Below are 21,973 nucleotides of genomic sequence, written 5' to 3' on the forward strand. Positions count from 1 at the left end.
GAAAACAGGAGGACATGAAAGGAGGACATGAAAACAGGAGGTCATGAAAACAGGAGGACATGAAAACAGGAGGACATGAAAACAGGAGGACATGAAAACAGGAGGGCATGAAAACAGGTCATGAAAACATGAGGACATGAAAACAGGAGGACATGAAAACAGGTCATGAAAACAGGAGGATATGAAAACAGGAGGATATGAAAACAGGAGGACATGAAAACAGGAGGACATGAAAACAGGAGGATATGAAAACAGGAGGATATGAAAACAGGAGGGCATGAAAACAGGAGGACATGAAAACAGGAGGACATGAAAACAGGAGGACATGAAAACAGGACATGAAAACAGGAGGACATGAAAACAGGAGGACATGAAAACAGGAGGACATGAAAACAGGTCATGAAAACATGAGGACATGAAAACAGGAGGACATGAAAACAGGACATGAAAACAGGAGGATATGAAAACAGGAGGATATGAAAACAGGAGGGCATGAAAACAGGAGGACATGAAAACAGGAGGGCATGAAAACAGGAGGTCATGAAAACAGGAGGTCATGAAAACAGGAGGACATGAAAACAGGAGGACATGAAAACAGGAGGACATGAAAACAGGAGGACATCCAAAGTGTTTTTTGTCTCGTTTCTATTGAAAATATCTTAAAACGTTGAAATAACACAAAACTAACTTGCAAATAACTTTTTAGCAACATATAGTTTGTTTTTGTGTTTTTAGGATGTAAAGCACATTGAAAAGCCTTGTTGCTGAAATGTACTGTACAAATAAAATTTAATTGATTGATTGATTGATTGATTGATTGATTGATTGATTGATTGATTGATTGATTTTCTGTCTTTTTCTTGTATTTTATTTTCATTTGTGTCACTTGTCAAGGGACTGCAGATGCAAATTATCTTTTGCTATAATCTGGTGCAGCACATCAAATGCTGACATTTATGTTTGAGTTGATATGGTACTTTTTAAAATAAAGTTAATTTTCAACTTGTTTTAAGTAAATTTTCCTTACTGTTGATTTAAAAAAGTAGATTGGCTGATTTTTTTTTCACATAAACCACAGTAAAAATTGTTATAAGTCAAATAATCTCCCAGTGGAGACATTGCTTTTCATCAATATTAAGAAATTAACTTAAAACAAGTTTCTATATCTAGCTGAATTTTTTTCAATCTAAGTTAGTTTTGTCTTGTTTCAAGTGTATGGAGATAATTTGCAGTAGAAAGAAGACACAAAATAATTGGTAAGATTCTGTGTTTTTGCAGTGAACACCTTGAGATGAGCAAACCAAGCACCATTCTCTACATGTTGTAGCAATACACTTACATTAACTTTATTATTACTCTTCTGTTCCAAGAAGTAGAAAAGCATCAACAGGATCTGACACTCATATTCCCACAGAAACCCAAACAAATGACACAGAACAGACACAATCCTGCTTCAAATCCACAAAACAAATGCAGACAGAACAGCTGAACACCTGGTCAACGTTTCTGTTACCAGGACGAAGCCTACACATCATTTGGACACCCCATAATAACATCCCTTTATGCAAATTTTGAAGTATCACACAGATGGTTGAAAGGAACAACAAATTAATCATAATAATAATAATAATTTCCCTTCCAATACCTGCGCAGCTGCCTGCAAACAAACTCCAGTGACACCTGACCTGGTCAGTCAAGTTTCTTTGTGTAGCAGCAAAGCAGTTCAAAGAGCTTCATGTGATAAAATCACATTACAAAGTTATAAAGTAAACATCATTCAGTCAGCAATTTAACAAGCGTTACGTTTTGACGAGTGCCATCACCAAAATCATACACGTGAAATCTGGTGGTCAGTGTTTCATTTATCCACATGTGGGTGAAAAAACACTTCACATGTTTTACCCTCATGTGGAAATTGATGTAGCTTTTTGATCTGGTCCTGAAAGTGAGCCTGACTTGGCTGTAGATGTGTGCTGCTGACTCTTTATTCTAGATAAAGTGGTCCTCCATTGGTTTGAAGTTTGAAATTATTCAATTTAACATAAATAAACCATTAAAAACCAAAGTATTTACTAAAAATATCCAAAACCATTACAACTTTTAGCGCTTTATTAGCACATACAGTTTCCAAACACACAAAGGAAACCTGTATAATAAACCAGAATAACCGAGTCAGCTTTTCATTTATAATATATGCATTTTATTCATCTCCATTTTACCTCATAATTTGTATAATTTCCACCCATCACACATGATAAATTGGTGTAAAACTGAAGCAGTTATTATGCTAAATTGAGTAAAAACAAGAAAGATGTGCAGAGAGTTGCCAGGTTTATAAAAAAAAAATAACTTGTGGTCCCTCCAAAGCTGCTGGTCTTTGTGTTTTTTTCTCCACTCACCTTTCCCTCTCCCACGCACCTGCTCTCATGCCTCTTTTCTAAAGTGCCTTGCTGAAAGGAATAAAGGTGCCCTTTGATTCATCATTATCGCTCGCTGATTGCAGTCATTTCTGCACACTCCTAACTCCAGTGGTCGTTTTAGCGACGGCAAGCTCACACTGCAGGCCATATTTGTGTGTTTGCGTGAGTGTGTGTTTGCGTGAGTGTGTGAGTGTGTGTTGGTGTGAGTGTGTGAGTGTGTGCGCACTGATGGTGGGAGCTAATGTTGCTGCCAGAGCCGCTGCTGGGTTGTGATGTGGGGGAGGCAGTTTTGAGAAGAACAAAGTTCCCGTGGTGGCGGCTTTCATGCTGCTACACGCAGTAATTGGAGTTGTATACAGAGTTTGATGAAGGACTAAATTTAAAGAATAAAAAAGGGGGGGATGTTTTATTGGAATATAGAAATGAGAGAGAGCAGATGATGGAGGGAAAAGTGGAAGACAGAAGCAGTTGTTGTTGCAGTGTCACTCATGGCCTCCCTCGGGAGTGTTTAGACCTTTAAAATCTCCTCTTTTCCACAGGCAGCTAACACCCCTCCGCATCATCCCTCTCTCTCTCTCTCCATCTCTCCTTGCATCACCCACATTCTCTTGTTTTCCTCCATTTCTCAGTTCATTTGAAATGTTTTTCCCTCCTCCCCTCCTTCATTTATTTCTGTTCCCACCGACTCACATCCTCTCGTTCTCCCCTCCTCTTTTCCACCTTCCCTCCAACACTGAAGCTGCGATTTATAAATAGTTTTACTGTAAACCACATTCACGGGGAGCAGCAGGCGGAATGAAAAGAAGTGTACCAGTTAATTTTTCCCTCTATTTTAATTTACTCGCATGTAGGAAAGCTCATATAAATATCTTTTTTGCAGAATTGGATTGTAATATCCTATCTCATCAGGTTTCAGACTGTTTTATTGTATATTTAAGCATAATAACTGCTAGTGTACAGAAAAAAATTGCTTTTCTTTGAATTCTTAGAGCATTTTATTGGAGTGTGGCTAAATGCAGGGCTACATTTAGTTGTGTTGTTTAAAAATGTGTAAGAAAGACAGAATTTAGGATTGAAAAGAGAAATTTATTTGGCTTGCTAAATCTGTTCAAATCATTAAAACTGACTTTATTTATACTTTGACAATGAACAATGAATGTCATATTAAGGCCAATTTTGAGAAAAGGGGTTCAATTATGGAGATATATTAAATGAGACACAATCCAAACTGATCCTAAATGTACAGTATGCAAAATTCAGAATATAATGTATATTAGTCAAAAGTTTTCAAAATAGCCAACTCAGCTGACTTTGCACCAGTCCCTCCTCCTGAACATCAGGAGTATTAAGTACATAGACTTTCTACCCAACCAAGTTTTTCCCTTCAATTTGATTTTAAAGTTTTTCAATAATCAAATTATATTTTGAACTCTCAGGAACCAACAGATCCAAGCCACATGAACCAGTCCGATTATTCGCTAAATGACTTTTATAATGTAGTTGTCGATAGAACTGACATATCCATTCTTTTAGTATGCGATACATCTTTATTTAACAGTAATAGCTGCTGTGTGGAATCAATGAAAACAAACTCCTGAACATCATTTCAGCCTTTTTTTGTGGAGAGTACTTGTTTTTCTGTGGAGCAGAAATCTGTGTTTTTATAATTCAGCAGAAAGCAGAAAGAGGCAGTTTAAGTGCAGGCCTTGGGCACAGTGTGTTTCTCTGATTGCTAATACAGCCCCCACACTGTATGTGAGAGCGATGGAGCACTTAACACAGGGGGCTGTTATTTCAAATCCATTTAAATTGCATGTGATGCAGTCAGAAATTCAGATCATTCGAGTGTCACTTTGATAGTAGCGTAATGTGTGCGGATTCAGGCTGACCCAGGCGGTGGAGCGAGAAACAAACAGGATGTTATCTGGAGGGAAAAGCCACTGTAGCTTCCTTCTACACGTCAATACGTCCCCATTCGTTCAGTTGTCAATACAGAAAACAAAAGGACACCAGTACTTAATATGCTGATTCAATTTTAGTACTGACCAGAAAGTTGGAGAAAACCTGGGATCTAATCCAACTAACAGCGGATTTGTTGGCTCCACATAGATGTCATAAAAAGTCGAATTTCTGCCTCTTTTGTGTCGCTCATTAAAGTCTGAGCTAGAGCTGCAAACAGTTAATCAACTTCTAATTATCGATTAATATGTTATTAGATTAAAATTAGTTCTAATTACGTCTAACTAGCTTACACATTCTTTTAGTGTTGCAATTTGGCCGCCATCCAGCAGAGGGCGACGAGGAGCCAGTTAGAGAAACAAAGATGGCGGAGCAATACCGGAACTGGAAAGATAACCTGTTCAAACAGAGACCGGTGTTCAGGATTTTATATGCACTTTATTCGGTTCTGTTCTGAAATATAAACACTCGACCAGCTCCTTAAGTTTCACTCTGAAAGCAAACATTCAGCCGAGCTACGAAGACACAGAAACGGGAGGGGAAAACAGAGAAATCATTCAAGAGCAACTAGAGACGGTAACATCTCTGTTTATGATTGTTAGTTGCTTATTATCTTATTTTTTACTTTTCTTTTCAGCAACTTAATAGATTGCTGTTGGATTATACTTCATAAATACACATTTCTTAATGTGAGAAATTATCAGTATACACCTGACACAAGTTAAAAAAAAAAATCAGAGACGGCATAAAAAACTCATACAAGAAAAAACTATTTTTTAAGAAAATGTTCACGTATCGGTTAATCCACAATCGATTGATAAGATCAGCCAACTTTAGATTAACTCATTAATCAATAATTTCCATCCTTAGTCTAAGCTACTGTCCTGTGAGGATGAGGATATGTTTTCTGTCAAATATTAATGTTGTTCTTCAATATATGATGCTCTGTTGTGGTTAAAATGTAATTCTTGGACAAGATCTGACTTTATTCTCCCTAATATTGGTCCTGAAAGTCTATTTTCACTGCAAGATGGTGTCCAAGCTGAACATGCTGTTGCATGCATTGTTGATGTGGATACAAATGTTTCTGAGGTGGGCGAAGTGGTGGTGGAGGCGTTAGTCTGCCAATTACCATGCCAGAAAACCCAGTTCCAGCCTCAGCCCACACCAAGTTTTCACTCTCCAGTTTGCTTTGCTCAAACTGGAAACAGGTTAGCATGGCTGGGTGGTAAAAGCCAGGCATCAGTAATTTGTTTGTTTGTTTATTGACAAGAAATTTAAGATCATAAAACTAATTTTAATATCAGACAAAGATAATCTGATTGAAACAAAATGCAGTTTTCAAAAGCTACACAAGTCAACCTGGGTCTGTGTAAAGTCCTTTTTCAGTTAATCATCAATGTCAGATTTCATTTTCATATTACTAAGGTTCCTAATTAATTTGTTTCTCTGAATCTGGTAATTCCTACAATACAAAATGACATGATCTATTGTTGAAGTGAACTCTGGTACAGTTCGAATGCATATCTAAACTCCAAGTGGACCAGAGACCTCAAAAAGCAGGAAGCGGATGATAGTGCAGGGCATTCTGGGTAAATACAGCCAAAACAAACATGCTACACTAGGGCTAGCTCAAGAAATGGTTCGTTTTTGGGGGTTTTTTGACCAAAGACAAAAGAGAAATCCTACAACTGCTAAAATCTGACACCACTCCATTTTAGTTTCTTCAGAGGTTTTCATGTTGTTTCCTTCAGTGGTTCTTGGTGCAGCGCCCCCACAGGTGAGGAGGGAAACAGGTATTTCTATTAGTTTGGTTTGTTTGACACTTAAGACTGAAAGAGAATCACAGCAGCTGAAAATATAGCAAATGTTGCAGTTTTCTGCGATTCTTCTGACCTTTTTAGTTGCTTTAAATTCAACCAAAAGCAGATAAACGGTAAAAAAATACTTCTGGTTTTCTCTGCTCTTCATACTCTGACCCTGTGCTCCTATAATCTTTGCATGGAGACTGATAACACCCCGAGTTTGATAATATATTTCACACATTTCCATAGTTATGGAAATCAAATTCTCTCTGTGTCCACAAACACCGCCTGGCATTTCCTGCCCTTTTCATTCTTTCATTTCTGGGCTGCCTGGTGGAACAGTGCTGCCGTAAAGGACATGGCTAAATATCGGCCTTGTAATTAGAATATTGGTCAGGAAAACAACTTGCATATTTTCCATATCAGCAAACTTTTCTACCACTTAGATGCAAAAACTTTTTAAAATGACATTTCGACAGTGAAACGTGTTTTTTTTTTTTCTGGATTCAAGCTGTTCGTCTGAGCAGGTGCACAAGAACAAAGTTATTACTGCTTGGTGCACCTCTGGTTTCCCTGCAGAGAGAGCGCCGGTCGTGTTTGATGAGGATTCCTGAAGCGCTTTTTCTGTTCAGAGAGATGCGATGGGCTTCTCTGATAGATTATTAACACGTTTTGCATTTGCCCTCCAACAAACTCCCTGCTTCCTCCATCAATCTTCTCTGCAGCAGTCCTCTCCTCGTGGGAGGCAGCCTCCTCTCACCTCAATTCTGAATTCAATAAGATCTCTGTTCCTGTATTAAATCCTGACTCCTGTGTCACCTGTTGGGAATTTCCCTAGCAGCAGGGTAACCCAGTCTTTGTTGAAAAGCTGGTTTGCTGTTAACTGTATACAAAAAAAAAAAGATATAAATTGTGATCTTTGACACATCAGTTGAGCTTTGAAGAAACTCTTATGTAGGGAGGAACGGATTGAAGCCGTCTGGATGTTTTCTGTCTGTTTCTGCGTCCAGCTGTGAAAGAAAAGCTGCTGCTTTGCCTGTCCATCTAATGCACCTGCATATGAAGAGGCTGCCCCCTGCTGTTTAGGAAGAAAACAAATTCAGTCAATAATAAATCATCTTTGGTTGAGTCTGTCCATCCCACATAAACATATTTTCTAATTTAACCTCATGTCTCGGCTGAAGCTGCACTGATCTTATTTTGAAGTTGCTTTTTTCACATAATGACACAGGAGCCAAATGTGTCACAAGGAGGTCACAACTTCAGCCGCCAAAAACGATCACTCATTGTACAAAAATCTAGACAGGAGGCAAATGCAAAGGTTTTAGCAAAACATGGATTTCCAAGTATTTATTTGCTGAAGTCGGTGGTAAAGCTGTTTGTTTGAGTCAGTACTACGAGATGAAACGCAGACAATAAAAAAGTTGACTGGTGCTGGAAGGGTGCAGACATTGGAAGCCTTGCTAGCTAAAGTCAGGCTTGTCAGTTAGAGGTAGATAGTATTTTTACAAAATGTAGGTGTAGATCCTCTCCCACTTTGTCTCAGACATTCAGCCTGACTTTGATGCAATCCTTAAAGACCAAAGAGACGGGATGTCTCTTAGTAACGTGTTTTACAGTCATATGTGACCATTATTCTTGAGGAGTATTTGTGAGGTCAGACACTGATGTTGGGCAAGAAGTCCTGGCTCAAATTCTACTCATCCTATTGAGATACAGAGTTTGGACTCTACCGAGTTCTTCCAAAACAATACTGTTATTCAAGGCCTTATCAAGTCTACTTCATGTACTGGTTTTGCATTCATGTCTCAACTGCAATTCCTAAAATGTTCCCACAAATATGGGAGCATGAATTCATCATTTCTGAATATTCAGAAACATCTCCAGGAAACACAGAAAGAAGTCTGTTTACCTTCCTTTTAAGCATTTATGATGACTAAATGTTGGTTGACTGAGAATACACACCAAACTATTACCCTGAGTCATGCTTCTGCAAGGTGATAGTGGCAGCATCATGCTGTGGGTATGCTTTCCTTCAAGGAATCTGGTCATCAGATGAATGAAGCTAAACTTGGGATAATCCTGGAAGGAAACCAGTTAGAGGCTGCAGCGATTAATGTGTTTAAACGGCCCAGCCAAAGTTCAGCCCTAAATCCAGTCGAGAGACTCAACAGTTGCTCTTCAGAGTCACTTTCTGTCCAGTCTGGTTGACTTTGAACTGTTTTCAAAGAGGACTAGTCAAAGGTTTCAGTCTGTAGATGTTGAGACTTTGAGCTGCACCTGCAGCAAAGAGTAGTGCTAGAAATTATTGATGTTTTATCATTTTATTTGTGTTCCGTCACATGAAATTCCAACAATATTCCTGGAATTGTGATGTGGTGGAATGGTGAATATCTGTAAATACTGGAACATGAGTGAAGTCAGGGTTCAGACACCGCAGGTTGTCCTTTTATCATCTCTGTACCAGAGACAGTGGTGTGGGCACGCTTCAGTTACGCTGAGTAAATGGGAAAAAATCAAAACAAAGGACTAAATAACTTGTGAAAACCTTTCAGCCTCCCTCTTTGTTGTTCCTGCCAAATTCCCAGGGATAGTCGGTGATTGTGCCGAGGGAACGCTGCGTGCAGCTGCTGCCGACCTTTTCAAATAAGAGCTCAATCTGAGCAGCTTTTACAGTCAGTTCAGATTCCTCACATCCCTCTGGAAACCATAAACAAATCCTTAATTAAAGAGAAATGACTTGTTCTGACTGGATCGAGTCGGAGCTTTATGGCATTTTTACGGCAGGAAGTTCAGAGCTGCCTTTATGAATTCTTTATGTTTTATGGCTGCGCTGCGTTGTCACCCTGTTTGTTTGTTTTACATGTTTTGCTCTGCTTCGGTTTTATGAAGCACTCCTGAATCACACGGCTGCAAATTATTCCTTCTTCTCAGCAGGAGAACGCATAAAACACAAATACCGCCAGTGAGCAGCATTAAAATGCCGAGATCGGCCTCATGAAATTTAAATGAACCTGTAATAACACTTTGTTTCCTCTTTCTCTCCCTCCCTACCCACTTTTCACCGGTATAAGAAGAGAAACGAGAACCTGTCCAGGAGCAGCAGACGGGCGCTCTGGTCGGAGGCGTCTTCGGCACCATCATCTTCATCGGGATCATCATCGGCATCGTCTTCCTCGTAAGGAAGTACCAGCAGGACACGGAGTGAGTCTTCCTCACTAATTCTGCATTAACTTAAACGTTTGTTTAACCTCCTGAGCAAACTAATCCCTCCTTCTGGGGCTGCAGCTCATTAAAACTTATCACACGTCATTAAAGGATCCAGCAGTGGTGACTCGGTTACAAATCCGGACCTGAAGTTTACGGCACCAACCCGGTTCAAGGTTCCCATTTATCCTCCTCTGGGCTGCAGCTGAGGACGGAGATTTATTAAACCTTCTGGGCTTTTGCTCCGCGTTTCAGATGAAATTTTCCAAACTAAAGCTCCATGTAGATCATCAGGGTGTTTTATAAACGAGCGAGCAAATGGGAGCTCCAGCATTCATTATGCGGTGATTAAAATTTGATGCATCCAAAGGAAAAGGTGCAGCATGCAGGCCATCAGTCAGCCTGTGAAACAGACGCTGCTCGCACCGTAAATCAGAACAAACAGAAGAAATCTTTGGCTAATATCTCAAACCTTGTCGGTTTGAAGAGAAAAGACTCTGCTGTTATTCTGTAAAATGTAATTTTATTCTGATTTTAGAACAGTTTTAAAAAGTTTGTGTTGAATGTAACAAACGTATGGATGAGTCTTCCAGGCCTTATGAAACTGATGGAAAATAAATCAGTGATGTTGGTGAAATGGTTTGTTTTTCTTATAGTGAGCAGAAAATAAGTTGTATAAAAAGGGACATTTATTTTTTATTTTGTTCATTTACAGTTTAAAATTAAGATGTTTCATCAACATTAGTTTCAATAAAAAATAAGTTTGAGAAGTAAATTTCTTAAATCATAAGCAGTCACTCATATAGATACACCTTCATATGTTAAGATAATAATAATAAAGTAAATTAATCATATTTGTCATGAAACAGCACTCATTATACCTTCATATAATATAATATTTTTATTTTCTCAAAAGTAAAAATTGATCCTCTTTCTGGTTATTTTAGACAGATTATTATTAATTTTAGCAAAGCATCCTCTTTAGATTGTTTGATTCTGAATTTGCACGCTGACACACCAAAAGTTTTGATTAATTATAATAGAGAATAAATTAAAACTGAAGTTTTTCAATGTGCTAAACTTTGACAGGATAATAATTCCCCTTATATGAATCATCAAGTTCTATTGATTTTGTTGCTTGATTATTTCCATTATTTTGGGCCATAAATAATAATAATAATAATAATAGTAATAATAATAATAATGTTGTCTCCATTCACTACTTTTGTTTTGCAGTAAGTGTAGAGCAGGAAACTGATGTTGCACTGATTCTGTTTTATTTATCGGAGCCTTCAGTAGAAGTTGATTAGCAGGCCTAATTGAAGCCAAGCCCATCCTCTACTCCACCTCAGCACCACTAATAACTCATCTATATTGTTCTTGCTTCAATGTTTGTCAGTGATGATGTATAAATAACCATTAGCATGCCTTACTAATGGAAACTAATGAAATAAACCAGCAGACAGTGCTTTAAATAGACCAACTATAAGGCAGATTGAGCATCACATCAATCACTCTGAGGGATTTAATATATTAATGGCTGTTGGACTAAAGTGCCCATATTTAAGAGTTCAAACATAATTACGGCCAGCAGAGAAGAGCTCAGATGTTCAGAGTAACTGGAGAGATAATGGAGATTATCTGACAGAAGTTTTAGATCTTCTAACAGTTGGACCCGAGTTGAGAAGAACGGGATCTGTTCTTGGTTCTGTCTTGATTTTGGTTTGCTCCTTATTTCACGGTATTGGAAAAAAAAAAACGAATTTTACATCCACATCTGCTGGGCTGTGACTTTAAGCAGGCTGGTGCTGCTTTGGTGCATTTTTTAATCTGCATTTTAAGGTTTTTGTTGAACCCAGTAGAACTTTTTCTTCCACTTTCCTTACCAGAGAGAAATACCATTAAGTGTACTGGAACCATAGAGGAAATCTATAACCAAAATGTTAATTATAGTCTTGAGAGTTTAGAAAGAAAATATTTAATATCAATGACATTCATTTAGCTCTTCAACTTAACCGTTTCAACGATGAAAGCAAAGCAGTTCTGCTCAGTCCGAACGGTTTCTTTCACGCCCATAAAGGATTTCTCCACCTGTGTTTGAATTGATTCAGTCATCCAGTAGAAAAAAAATCTTTAAGCTCACTAAAATGTATTTCTTTCTCCAACTGATTGCTGGATTTTCTGCAAAAACAACATTGACTGAACTGCGACACAAACGGACATCTTCAGCGGTCAATATTTCATTTCTGTCCTTCAGCCTCTCAGCGGCCAAAGTTGTCCATCTTTTAAAACACAAAGGAAAATCTGATGTCTTAACGAAGCGAAGATCAATAACCACATTGCTTTTCCCCTCTCGACCAATCAGGGGTCCTCCGAAGCACAAGCCTCCTCCTCCGGTGAAGGCAGGCAGCTCAACGGAGATGGTGAGTGATCGGCGTGGCTTCAAATCAATCCTTATTGTCACCACAGTTATATTATCGTCTCTCACACACACACACACAGATACACACAGTCCATTTGGGCAGTCATAATGGGACTAATGGCTATTGATTGGAGATCTCAGTTGGCTTCCATGTGCCCAAATAATTATCTTGGTTTGTAAAGAGCACCATTAGAGCACTTCGTTATTTTCCCTATCATTCCTTCGCATTTTGGTGCGCTTATGTAATGTGACTAAAAACTCAGTAATTTTATGTTGATTAGACATGGAAAAAGGTGCCTAATGGCTTTTAATGCCCTGGCTAAAAGGACGGTTCATGTGGTTCAGCAGCGAAAGGGTCTTTTTTAGACGTTTAAAGGTTTTTCTGTGAAGCAGCACCTGTGGTACATCACCAAGGCTGTGACTCCTAAAGCTTCTGGTTTTCAGGGCGGTGAGAGGCGACGAGTCTTCTGGCTAAATCTGAACGCTTTTTAAATAATACTCTGTGCTGCAGCATTTATAACTCTTTCACTTTTGTTGATAAAGTTCTCAAATTGTTGTACAACATACCCACATGTGTTTACTATGAATGACTCTGATTGAAAACCCTCTCAGTTTATCGCAGACTTGGTGAGTTAATGTCAAAGTAGAGCTGAAACGATCAATCAGGTTAATCGCAATGAATCAAGATTATTAACGATTAATCGTTAACTGGAGCATACAGACTGAAAAACGACCAGTTGCTGAATGAACGACACAGTCAGAGCAGTAATTATACCAAAACTGTTCAAAAAATATGCATTTTGCATTTAAGATATAAAAAAATGAAACTTTGTCTGTAATTAATCTCCTCCAGTGTCGCCTTGGCCTGGTTCAAATTCAGTAAATTAAATGTCTCATTGAGCAGCTTTTGCTATTCAGTTATTTTTTGGTTAATTGAATAATAATCTCCACATCAATCCTGCACTGTATTGATGTTGCATCAAGCAGAAAGAGCTGAGTTTTTCACATCTTGATGTTAAAAGTATTTTTTAGCTCTTAATGCATTTGTTACTACAAAAGATCAAGTTTATTCTGAAAGATTGCTATTTTGCTGCAGATTAAACAATAAAATGTTTATTTCTTTATCTAACAAAGAAACGCTTAGGCCTATTTGCATTTTTAATGTATTTCTAATATTATTACAGATTTAGGTCAGTGGATCCTCAGTGGCATCTATAACTTTCTTGACTGATGTCATGCTTTTTCAAATTTCTAAAATGAAAAGTACAATTATTTTGTATTTAAAAATACATAATACATACAATTATATCCAGTCTCCTCTTTTTTCTTTCTTTTTTTTTTTTTTTTTTTGCATAATGAGCGAGTTTTGTCCAGTGTGAGGGTCGGCTAATTGAAGTTTCAGGCAGCAGATGCAAATTTGACAGAATAACTTCTCAAGCTTACAGCTGTTATCTTGTTAAAGGATAAATGATAGTTTAGTGCTGGAGCAGCTCAGCCAACTGTTTGCTCTCAGCTGCGTCTGTGGCTGCTGGCGGCTGGAATGGAAGATTTTCTGCTGAGATGTGAATCATAATTTTCCTCTGAGTGAGTTGACATCAGGGTTCTCCACTCTGGTCCAGATCAGACATCCAGACCATGAAACCGTCGCCTTGCAACCAATCAAAGCAATAAAAAAATGGAAATAGTCATCCATTACATCTCACTGTCAGCAGAAGATCTTTGTGAAAAGTATCTCAGCAGATCTGATCCTTTTAGAAGATGTAACCATTTGGTGCATCAACCTGTTCATACCAACATCCTTTTATGACTCGATAAATCAGGATGTAGTTGAAAAGTAAATTCAATTCAAAAATTGAACCTTCTATTAGATTTCAAAGGAAAGTTGAGTGAAAGGAAAAACTAAAATGGAGAAACATACAATGAGTTTTACGTCAGGGTTGTTTGTTGGGAAACTAAGTACAAAAAAATGGTGAAAAACGAGTAAAGTAACTTTGTAGCTCCTGTGTGGTGGTTCTCCAAGTTTTCACTTCGGCTGTGCTTTGCTTACCAATCCTTCATCCATCCATTTTCTTTACACCCTTCTCCCTCAGTGGGGCCGGGAGGTGCTGGTGCCTATCTCCAGCTAATGTTCCAGGCAAGAGGCGGGGTCACCTGGACAGGTCGCCAGTCTGTCACAGGGCAACACAGAGACACACAACCATGCACACACATTCATACCTAGGGGCAATTTGGAGACAGTCATGTTTTTGGACTGTGGGAGGAAAACCCACACATGCACAGGGAGAACATGCAAACTCCATGCAGAAAGACCGGGGCCGGGAATCGAACCCAGAACCTTCTCTATCACACTTTTTCCTTCCACTCAACTTCATGTCATTGTGCTTGGATACAGTTTAAATTGCAAAATAAAAGACTTGGAACAAGCGACTGGCTTGTTTCATTTAAAGAAACACCTAAAAAGGCCTAAATAAACCTTAACATCTGTCACAGCTTTAATCTGTGGAGGGCACAGAAGTTCCCCAGTTTTGTTTGAAGTGAGCAATTTATGAGCCTGGTTGGGTAAAAAAGAGAGCAAGAGTAAGAGAGCTGAAGTAATTTAGGTCAAAATGCATCTGAGGAAATGTAGTCAAAGTGCCACACTAATTGCTTAATTGCAGTGGAAAAACAAGTGTCTCAAAGTTCAAGCCAAAGCTATTTTCCTTTTTAAAAATTATAATTTTCAAAGGGAGTCAAAGCAAAGTGTCTGCTCTTTGTATGTAAATGAGAGGCTGTTGAATGCACCAAAGCTGAAGGATACGATTCAGTGTTGGTGCAAGTGAAGGGTTGTGCTTCTCTTTTCAAAGGGTGTGTAGTCCGACTCGGAGCGTTCCTGAAGACAGCTGTGTTATCTTCTGAACAGATTCTGTTGAATTGTTTCAAAGGCCCTCTCCTGTCTTCTCCACTTGACTGCTTGTTTCTGTGCTGTTTTGTGTTTTTTGCTCTCTTTCTGCGCTGATTTGTGTGCATGCAGCTGAACAAGCCGTCAGAGCCGCCCACAGCCACAGAGACTGTGCCTCTGAGCCCAGGAGAGGTTTACTACGAGCCCACAGGGGGAGAGCCTGTCACAGTAACTAACACACACTGTTTATGCACAAACACAACGTGCACACAGATCCAAACCAATGTTTTTAAGGCTGGCAGACGAACAGTGACAGAGAACTGCATGCATATGGACCAGTATGAGCTATCCGCTTTGTTCCAGTCACTCACTACTTCTTAAAGGAACAGTTCAGATTTTTTTGAAGTGAAGTTGTGTGGAGTAGTAAGGAGAAGTTTGTAACTGTATACTGAAGCTTTGAGTCCTTTAGTGTGAGAGTTCTGGCATCAACTCTGACTGCAGTAGTTCAGTATGGTCGCTTAAAGCAGCAGTATGTGACTTTTATAAAACAAAAAATAACTGGTTACGTTCTTTGTTAAAACTGTCTCTATGTCTCAGAGTAATATGAGAACAAAAGCAACCAATCAGAGCGAGGAGGAGGGACTTAGCACTGTTAATCATCCTCAGGTGCTTCCTGCTCAATATGCTAATGGTGGAGCAACAACTTACCATTACAGAAAAACCATTTATCAACCATGCTAACTAGCATTAGCATTCACCGCAAGCTTTGCTAGCTGCAGTGTAGCTGAGAAAAAAAGGGAGAGAGAGAGAAGGGGATCACCCTTCTCTCTCTCCCTTGGCGCAGTGGGAGAGAGAGCACCCACTGCGTGGCAGCGGTGATTGGTAGCACTAAGACCCGCCTCCTGGCTCTGATTGGTTGTTCCTATTTAGCGCTGGAAGAAGTAGTATTACTGAAGTACTGTTAAAGTAAATGAGCTTCATCTCAACTTCTCCAGTGTTTGTTTTGGATGTTTGCATTATTTTTACTTTCCACCCTGACACAAATTAATTCCACTTCTAGCAGAAAACCTCCAGGATCTGTTGTAGTTAAAGGCAGGACTTTCTGCAGTTCTTCAGAGCTTCATGCTTCACTGCTCCTCCTCAAACACAAGATGCTTTTCTTTGGCCAGACGGTTCTAGTTCAGTTGGATCTTACCAACAGATGTGGTTCCAGCATGCAGAGTTTTCCTTGCTCTCCATCCTGGGCAGGAATTTATTAATATCACCCCAGCAGGTCTTATTGGCTCACAGGAGACTTTGTCCCTCGTTTTCTTGACAGGTTTTTTTAAATCCAGAGCTTCCTGTCTCTGTCCTGTGTGGTTCGGTGAATTTCTTAATGATACTTTCCTTCCAGTTCTTTACTAATTATCCTCTTTCTGCCTTGTGAGAAAGCTGCAAATGTGTTTTTAGGTTTAAACTGATTTTGTTTTGCTTTTGGCATGACGCTTTCTAAACTGATGTTTCAGCTTTGGCCTGACTTTACAACACCAAGCATTTAAAGGACATCATCTCTCTAAAACTCCTGCTTGGATAATAGTTTTTGATTTTTTTAATGTGCATAAGTAAAATAATGCAAGCACAGGATAATTGAAAAAGCTGTGTTAAATTTGTTATGCTATCGCTTTGGAAATTGTCATGCAGCACCTTTTAAAGCTTTTAAGTGCAGAGCCGTAAAGATGTGATTGTGTGCTGCTGAGATGGTCAGTTTTCCAGCCGGTTCTATCTCCTCTGCAGGGATTAAAGGCCCCATCAACACAAACGCATTTTGTTTTAAAGCACATAACTTTTGCTAAGACCCCAATTGGCACTCTTTTAAACTTTGCTGACCTCGTCTTAGTTTTAGGGATTGCTTTTTAGATTGAAGTCCAGAAAAAAGGAAACAATGAAGCAGAACCCTGTGATAGATTCCTGCAGTAAATGGTTTTTATCGGTCATTTTGTCCATCAGCGCTTTATTAGTTCGCTTTAAACTGAACTGTTTATACGAGCAACTAAGAAATCTCCAGATTTTTCTGTTATTATTGTTGCTCCTCTGTTCTGTCTGGAGCCAAACTATAGTTTTCTTGCTGATTGGCTCTTATGACCCAGAGTGAATTCTCAGATTGTTTAAAAAACAGCTGAGTCTCCATGTAGAGCTGCACAGACCAACTGAGTGATAAATATTGTCTAAATGAGAGATTTTCTCAGTGCAAAAGAACTCTTCTTTTCCGTCTTATCTGATGACATTGCAGGAACATCTGAGTTAACCTGTTTTAGAGAAACCATTGCTTATTTTCTCTTTAGCTTCTCGTAGCCTGGAGCCAAGTACAAATGATTACCTTGTGATCTCACAAACCTCTTGAGAATCCATCTTGTCCAGAGTGCAGCGTTTTTCTTTGATCTTTCTTTTCTATACTCTAATAATCTCCAACAAATCAGTTTTTTTCTTCCTTTTTTAAGAAAGGTTTCTTTCTTCAAGAATGCCTTGTTCTCCCAGACTTTTAAATATATTCCACTTGTTCACTGGAACGTTTTTCTAACTTATGACGCTAGAGAAATGTGGCTTCTCTAGTTTTGAATACAAAGAAAATACTTTCTCTGTCGGTTCCAGAGTTTACGTATATATGTGGATTTCTCTTTTTGTGCTTTTAGAAACTTTCAAAGAATGTGGGAACTAGATTGTTTTTGTAAAGACCTGAAATGCAAAACCTTGGGATTTAAACTTGAGATGATGTCTGTATTTATCTTTATGATAATAAACTACAAAAGTTTAATTAAGTTATTTGGTTGAAAGAAAACTTTCATTGAATTATTTCAGTTCAGAGTGTTTAAAGTTTGGTTTGGGCTCCTTTTCCAGCCCTTAAAATGATTTTGTCAACTGACATAAATTTGCAAGAACAGTTGATGTAAAAGAAAACATTTAAGTATATTTACACTGACAAATCTGTCTTTTATTTACATTTTCTCTTCTTTTCTTAAAGTTTTATTTTAATTGTGCGCTCCCATTTATTAAATTCACCTGGATGCGACGTGTTTTTGAAGAGTTTGCAACATTTTCTTCAAATGAATATCAGTTTACAGATCCATTTTCTACAAAGGTCAGACCACTGAGTGCTTTTTATCAAAATATTGCATGTAAGGTTATTATTAGGACTACAAAAAAATGCAAACTTATTTTTGAAAAAGACTTCAAAAATACTCATGTGGCAAAAAGTCTTGACAGTGATGAAGAATCGCCTAAATAAAATATTTAAAAAATTATGTTTTTATTCATTTTAAAGTTAAATCCAAACTAATAGGTAAATAAAATAAAATCAATGATTTTTTTATTATTATTTTTTTTACAGTTCCCCCAGATGCATCTCATCTTGGCCCTGGTTCTGTCCAGAAAAATATCAAAATGGATATTATTTAAAAAATGACTCCTGATTTCTTTGGCAGGAATTTTTGACGAAGCTGAAAAAACTATTTTATTTTATTTTATTTTGTTTTATTTTATTTTATTTAAGGGGCCCTTGCAGTAGGTGTTTATTGCCAACACTAACCACCAAAACATTACTGTTTGTAAATTATTACATTTAAAGAAGAAAACATAAATGAATATAAATATCTGAACAGTTTCTGACTTGAGTTTTTCCTGATAAAATGCTGTAAACATGACCTTGTTGACCTTTTTTCAGATGCTGGATGAGGAAGCCACCGACGCGCTGAACGGCGGAGCCCCTCCGGTCCTGAACAAGGATGGCTCTGATGGTCACCACGGCAACGACTCATCCAATCACGGGCCCTCGTCCGGCAACATTCCTCGTGGCGAGAGCTTCGTATCGACCCCCATGTATGTGTAGCCGTAGCAACGAAACCACAACAGAGGCACACGGGAAAGTTTCAGGTCACCTAAATTAGAAAGGAAAACGAAGGGAGAGGCCATGACACCTGTTTCTGCTTTTCATTGTAAACTTAACCTCTAAACTTTTAAAGTAATCTGCTCACGGATGGTTTTCTTGCGTTCACATTTCCTATTTGTGTTTACATCGAAGCCACAGCTTGTAACTCGGGATGGCTAACAAAAGTATCAAGCCTGTATTTTCCTTTTTCGGTTTTCTTTCTTTAAACACTTGTGAAATTCAGTTAAAGTTTCTATCTTCTCAAGCCAGGAAGCCTTTGAAATCATATGTGTTATTGCATAAGATGAGGCGGGCTTTAAAACCGCATGCAGAGCCGCTGTATAGATGAACCGGAGCTCTGATTGGTTAGTTACTCTTTAAAATCCACATTTCCACCAAAAACAGTCAGAAAACTGCCTATTCCTGGGATTTAATATGAGATGTTTTATGCAACGTTTTGTGCCATGACGTTTAACATCATCAAATTGTTGTTAAAGTGTTAGAGGGAGGCTGCTGAGTCTCAGCTTGTCTGTTTACAGCCATGGGACATAATTTAAGAAATTTTTTCTTTCAAAACAAGATTGTAACACTCGTCTGACAAAAAAAAAAAAAAAACGCCTTAAAAAATTCCTCCAATCTGTTCAGAAAGTAACAAACTCCCATATTCCTGTCTGAGAAACACACCAGTGAAGAAACGGTTCTACCAGAACGGGTTCACACCCTTTTTGCTGTTTTTTTACATTTTTCTAACAGAAAATCAACAAACACCCTTCATAGCAAAGTGAAAACATGTTTTCAGACATTTTGAAGTGTTTTAAAAATGTAAACATAACACTCCTGGTTTAATACTTTGGAAAAGCAACTTTGGCATCAATCGAAGCCTCGGGTTTTGTTTGAAACTCGAGTCTTTCAGGATGTATGGATTTTTCAGACAATCTGAAATCTGCTTCTGAAGGCTTCCTGCTGCCATTTTGGAAGCTGAATTATCACCTGAGACTCCAAAACAATCCTTGTGTTTGGTGGTTGTCTCACTCCGATGCAAAGCAGTGTCCCAGTTTCTGCTGCACAAAAACAACCACAATGTTTACAGACAAATCTTTAAATTTTTCTTTAAATATGAACCGTTAAGTCTGAGATCTTAAGTAGATAAATGTATGAATCATCTTCAGTCAACTGAATTTATCACAGTTGGACTCTAATTAAGCTGCAGAAAGCTCTCAAAGTGGCTCCATTTTGAGTGAAATAGCAATCGGAGGGTGTACTTATGTACCTCTGACTGAAAACCATGTTTTCAGTTTCTTGGTATGGAGCATTTTCACTTTTTCTTTTTTTAATAAAACTATTTAACCTTTAAACAAGTCTCTAATATATGTGGAAAAGTGAATTTTCTGGTGGCGTTGTTGTCTGAGCAGCAAAGCCTTCGTTAACGTGAACAAAGGAGACGAGTCATAATTCGAAGCTCTGTAACCTGGCAACATCCCATAATTAAGATGCCGTGATCCGTATTGGTTGTGTTAATTGCAAAATCCCGTGGCGCTGCAGCTGCGTAAATCAGCTCATAGCAATGCACAACGTTGGGGTTCATAAAGATTCACCAACTGTCACACAAAGACACATTCCTCCTTTCAGAAATCACACTGTTTTTAATTATTTAAAGTATATAAATAGACTGTCATAATGTTTCAAATCTGAGCATATATTGGAGAAAAACTGCCATTAAAACCATTTCAACCATTTGAAATGATAAACTATTCTGATATATGCAGAACATTTTGCTTTTTAGCTAATAAGGGAAAAAATCCAACCTCCCTTCATCCTGCTGTATGTCCTCTGGCTGAAACTGAAATTGGTCAACACAGATGTCAAACGGTACCAAATGATAAAAATTGTAAATAGCATTGATAATATTGATTTATAATATATTGTTGGTGACATGTGTATACATAAAATAAACAGGTGTAGGTGTTATTAGTGCCTCTGTACAGGGGATGGAAGTCAGCTAAACGTCAAACGAGCGACTAAAAAAACAAAGTGTATATTACTATTTTGCTTTTCACAAGTCCATTAAAGTCGTCACTTAATACGAAGATGTTTTGAGTATAAAAAAATAAATGGTGTGGATTTTATTCCTTGTTCATGTTGCTCTGCATGGCATGATCAGTGGCTTGTAGAAACACTTTCCCGAGGCTGTTTGCCCAAAAGAAATCTTCATCATTTGTAAAAGCATTTCTGAATATTGGAAAAGAACGCTGCTTTTCTTTTTGTTTTGTTTTTTTTACAATCTGTGTCTCGATGCATCTGTCATAATCATGCACACCACAAGCTTAAATCTAATTTAAGGCGTGTGTTCTTTTGTGTTGTGACAGCTCCCCAGGCTGCCTGTGTTTGTCTTCAGCACAAATCCAAAAATACAGTAGTCACTGAATTTCTCTCAGCCACAGAGTGCAACACACAGAGAAATGCAGTTTGTTTCTTTGTTTTTTCCTTACCACGCTTCATCTTCCTTGAGCCTCACAAATTGTCCTGAGTTCATCATGTCGGCTGTCAGAAAGCAGGTTGGAGCTGACCGTCTCGGCTACAACCAGCACAGAGCTGGTGGATAAACTGCAGATTTCTAGAGCTGGTCATGTGTAAAAGCTGAGTGAATGATGAGATGGATGATCGCTTACTTTTTATGAACCACAGGCACCTAATACATTTATTTCCTGAGATAATAAGGGAATAAAACTTACAGTATCTATGTTTAGTCAGTATCTTTCCTGCTGTTGAACATCCAATGTGACCGTAATGTGAAGAATCATTAAGAAATTATCACTTTGGAAGCTACACTGCAAAAACACATTTTACCAAGTATTTCTGGTCTAGTTTCTAGTACAAATATCTTAGTACCAAAACTAACTTTTCAGCATGATACAGGAATTTAAGTCAATAATTCATGAAAAAGTACTAGTTCCACTGAGATTATTTTTAATTTTTAATTCCTCATTATTAAGGAATTGTTTACTTAAAACAAGCTCCTATTTCTTGCCGAAAAGTTTCTTGAAATTCATTTTTGTCTTGTTTCAAGTGTACAAAGATATTTGCACTGGAAACTAGACAAAACATACTTGGTAAGATTTTGTGTTTTTGCAGTGTAATCGATACTCCAGCTTATTTTTAAAACAATTGTTTACAGACTCTAGAAAAACATTAGATTTTATCTACTTTATCCTATTTGTAGCAACACAAACATTTTACAGTTTAATAGACCACATAACTGTTATGAAAAAGTGATGAAGCGTTTTTTTTAAAAAATCCTTTAAAAATCTAGTTTGTGATGTAAACGGTGCAGTCAGTTAACTTTGAGGGGAAAAGTCCCATTTGAGAAGCTAGCTAACTGAA

The 21,973-nt window shown here is 38.0% G+C and overlaps 1 protein-coding gene across 2 annotated transcripts in view; it reads left to right on the forward strand.

The window, feature by feature from the left end:
• pvrl2l (PVR cell adhesion molecule related 2 like) overlaps positions 1-20,716 on the forward strand; it is a 325,881-nt gene extending 305,165 nt beyond the window's left edge. Inside the window, exons 7-10 of one of the 2 annotated variants that reach the window (XM_015029896.1) lie at positions 9,259-9,388; positions 11,757-11,814; positions 14,824-14,919; positions 18,389-20,716. In XM_015029896.1, coding sequence (XP_014885382.1) covers positions 9,259-9,388; positions 11,757-11,814; positions 14,824-14,919; positions 18,389-18,553 — 449 coding nt within the window. In that variant the 3' untranslated portion in view covers positions 18,554-20,716. The remainder of the gene's footprint in view (positions 1-9,258; positions 9,389-11,756; positions 11,815-14,823; positions 14,920-18,388) is intronic. The other variant, XM_015029897.1, reaches the window with a different exon arrangement.
• The last annotated feature ends 1,257 nt before the right edge of the window (positions 20,717-21,973 follow it).

The sequence above is a fragment of the Poecilia latipinna genome, unplaced genomic scaffold (genome assembly GCF_001443285.1).
Source record: "Poecilia latipinna isolate Pla-1442-1.1 unplaced genomic scaffold, P_latipinna-1.0 Scaffold166, whole genome shotgun sequence".
In the NCBI taxonomy this organism is placed as follows: domain Eukaryota; kingdom Metazoa; phylum Chordata; class Actinopteri; order Cyprinodontiformes; family Poeciliidae; genus Poecilia; species Poecilia latipinna.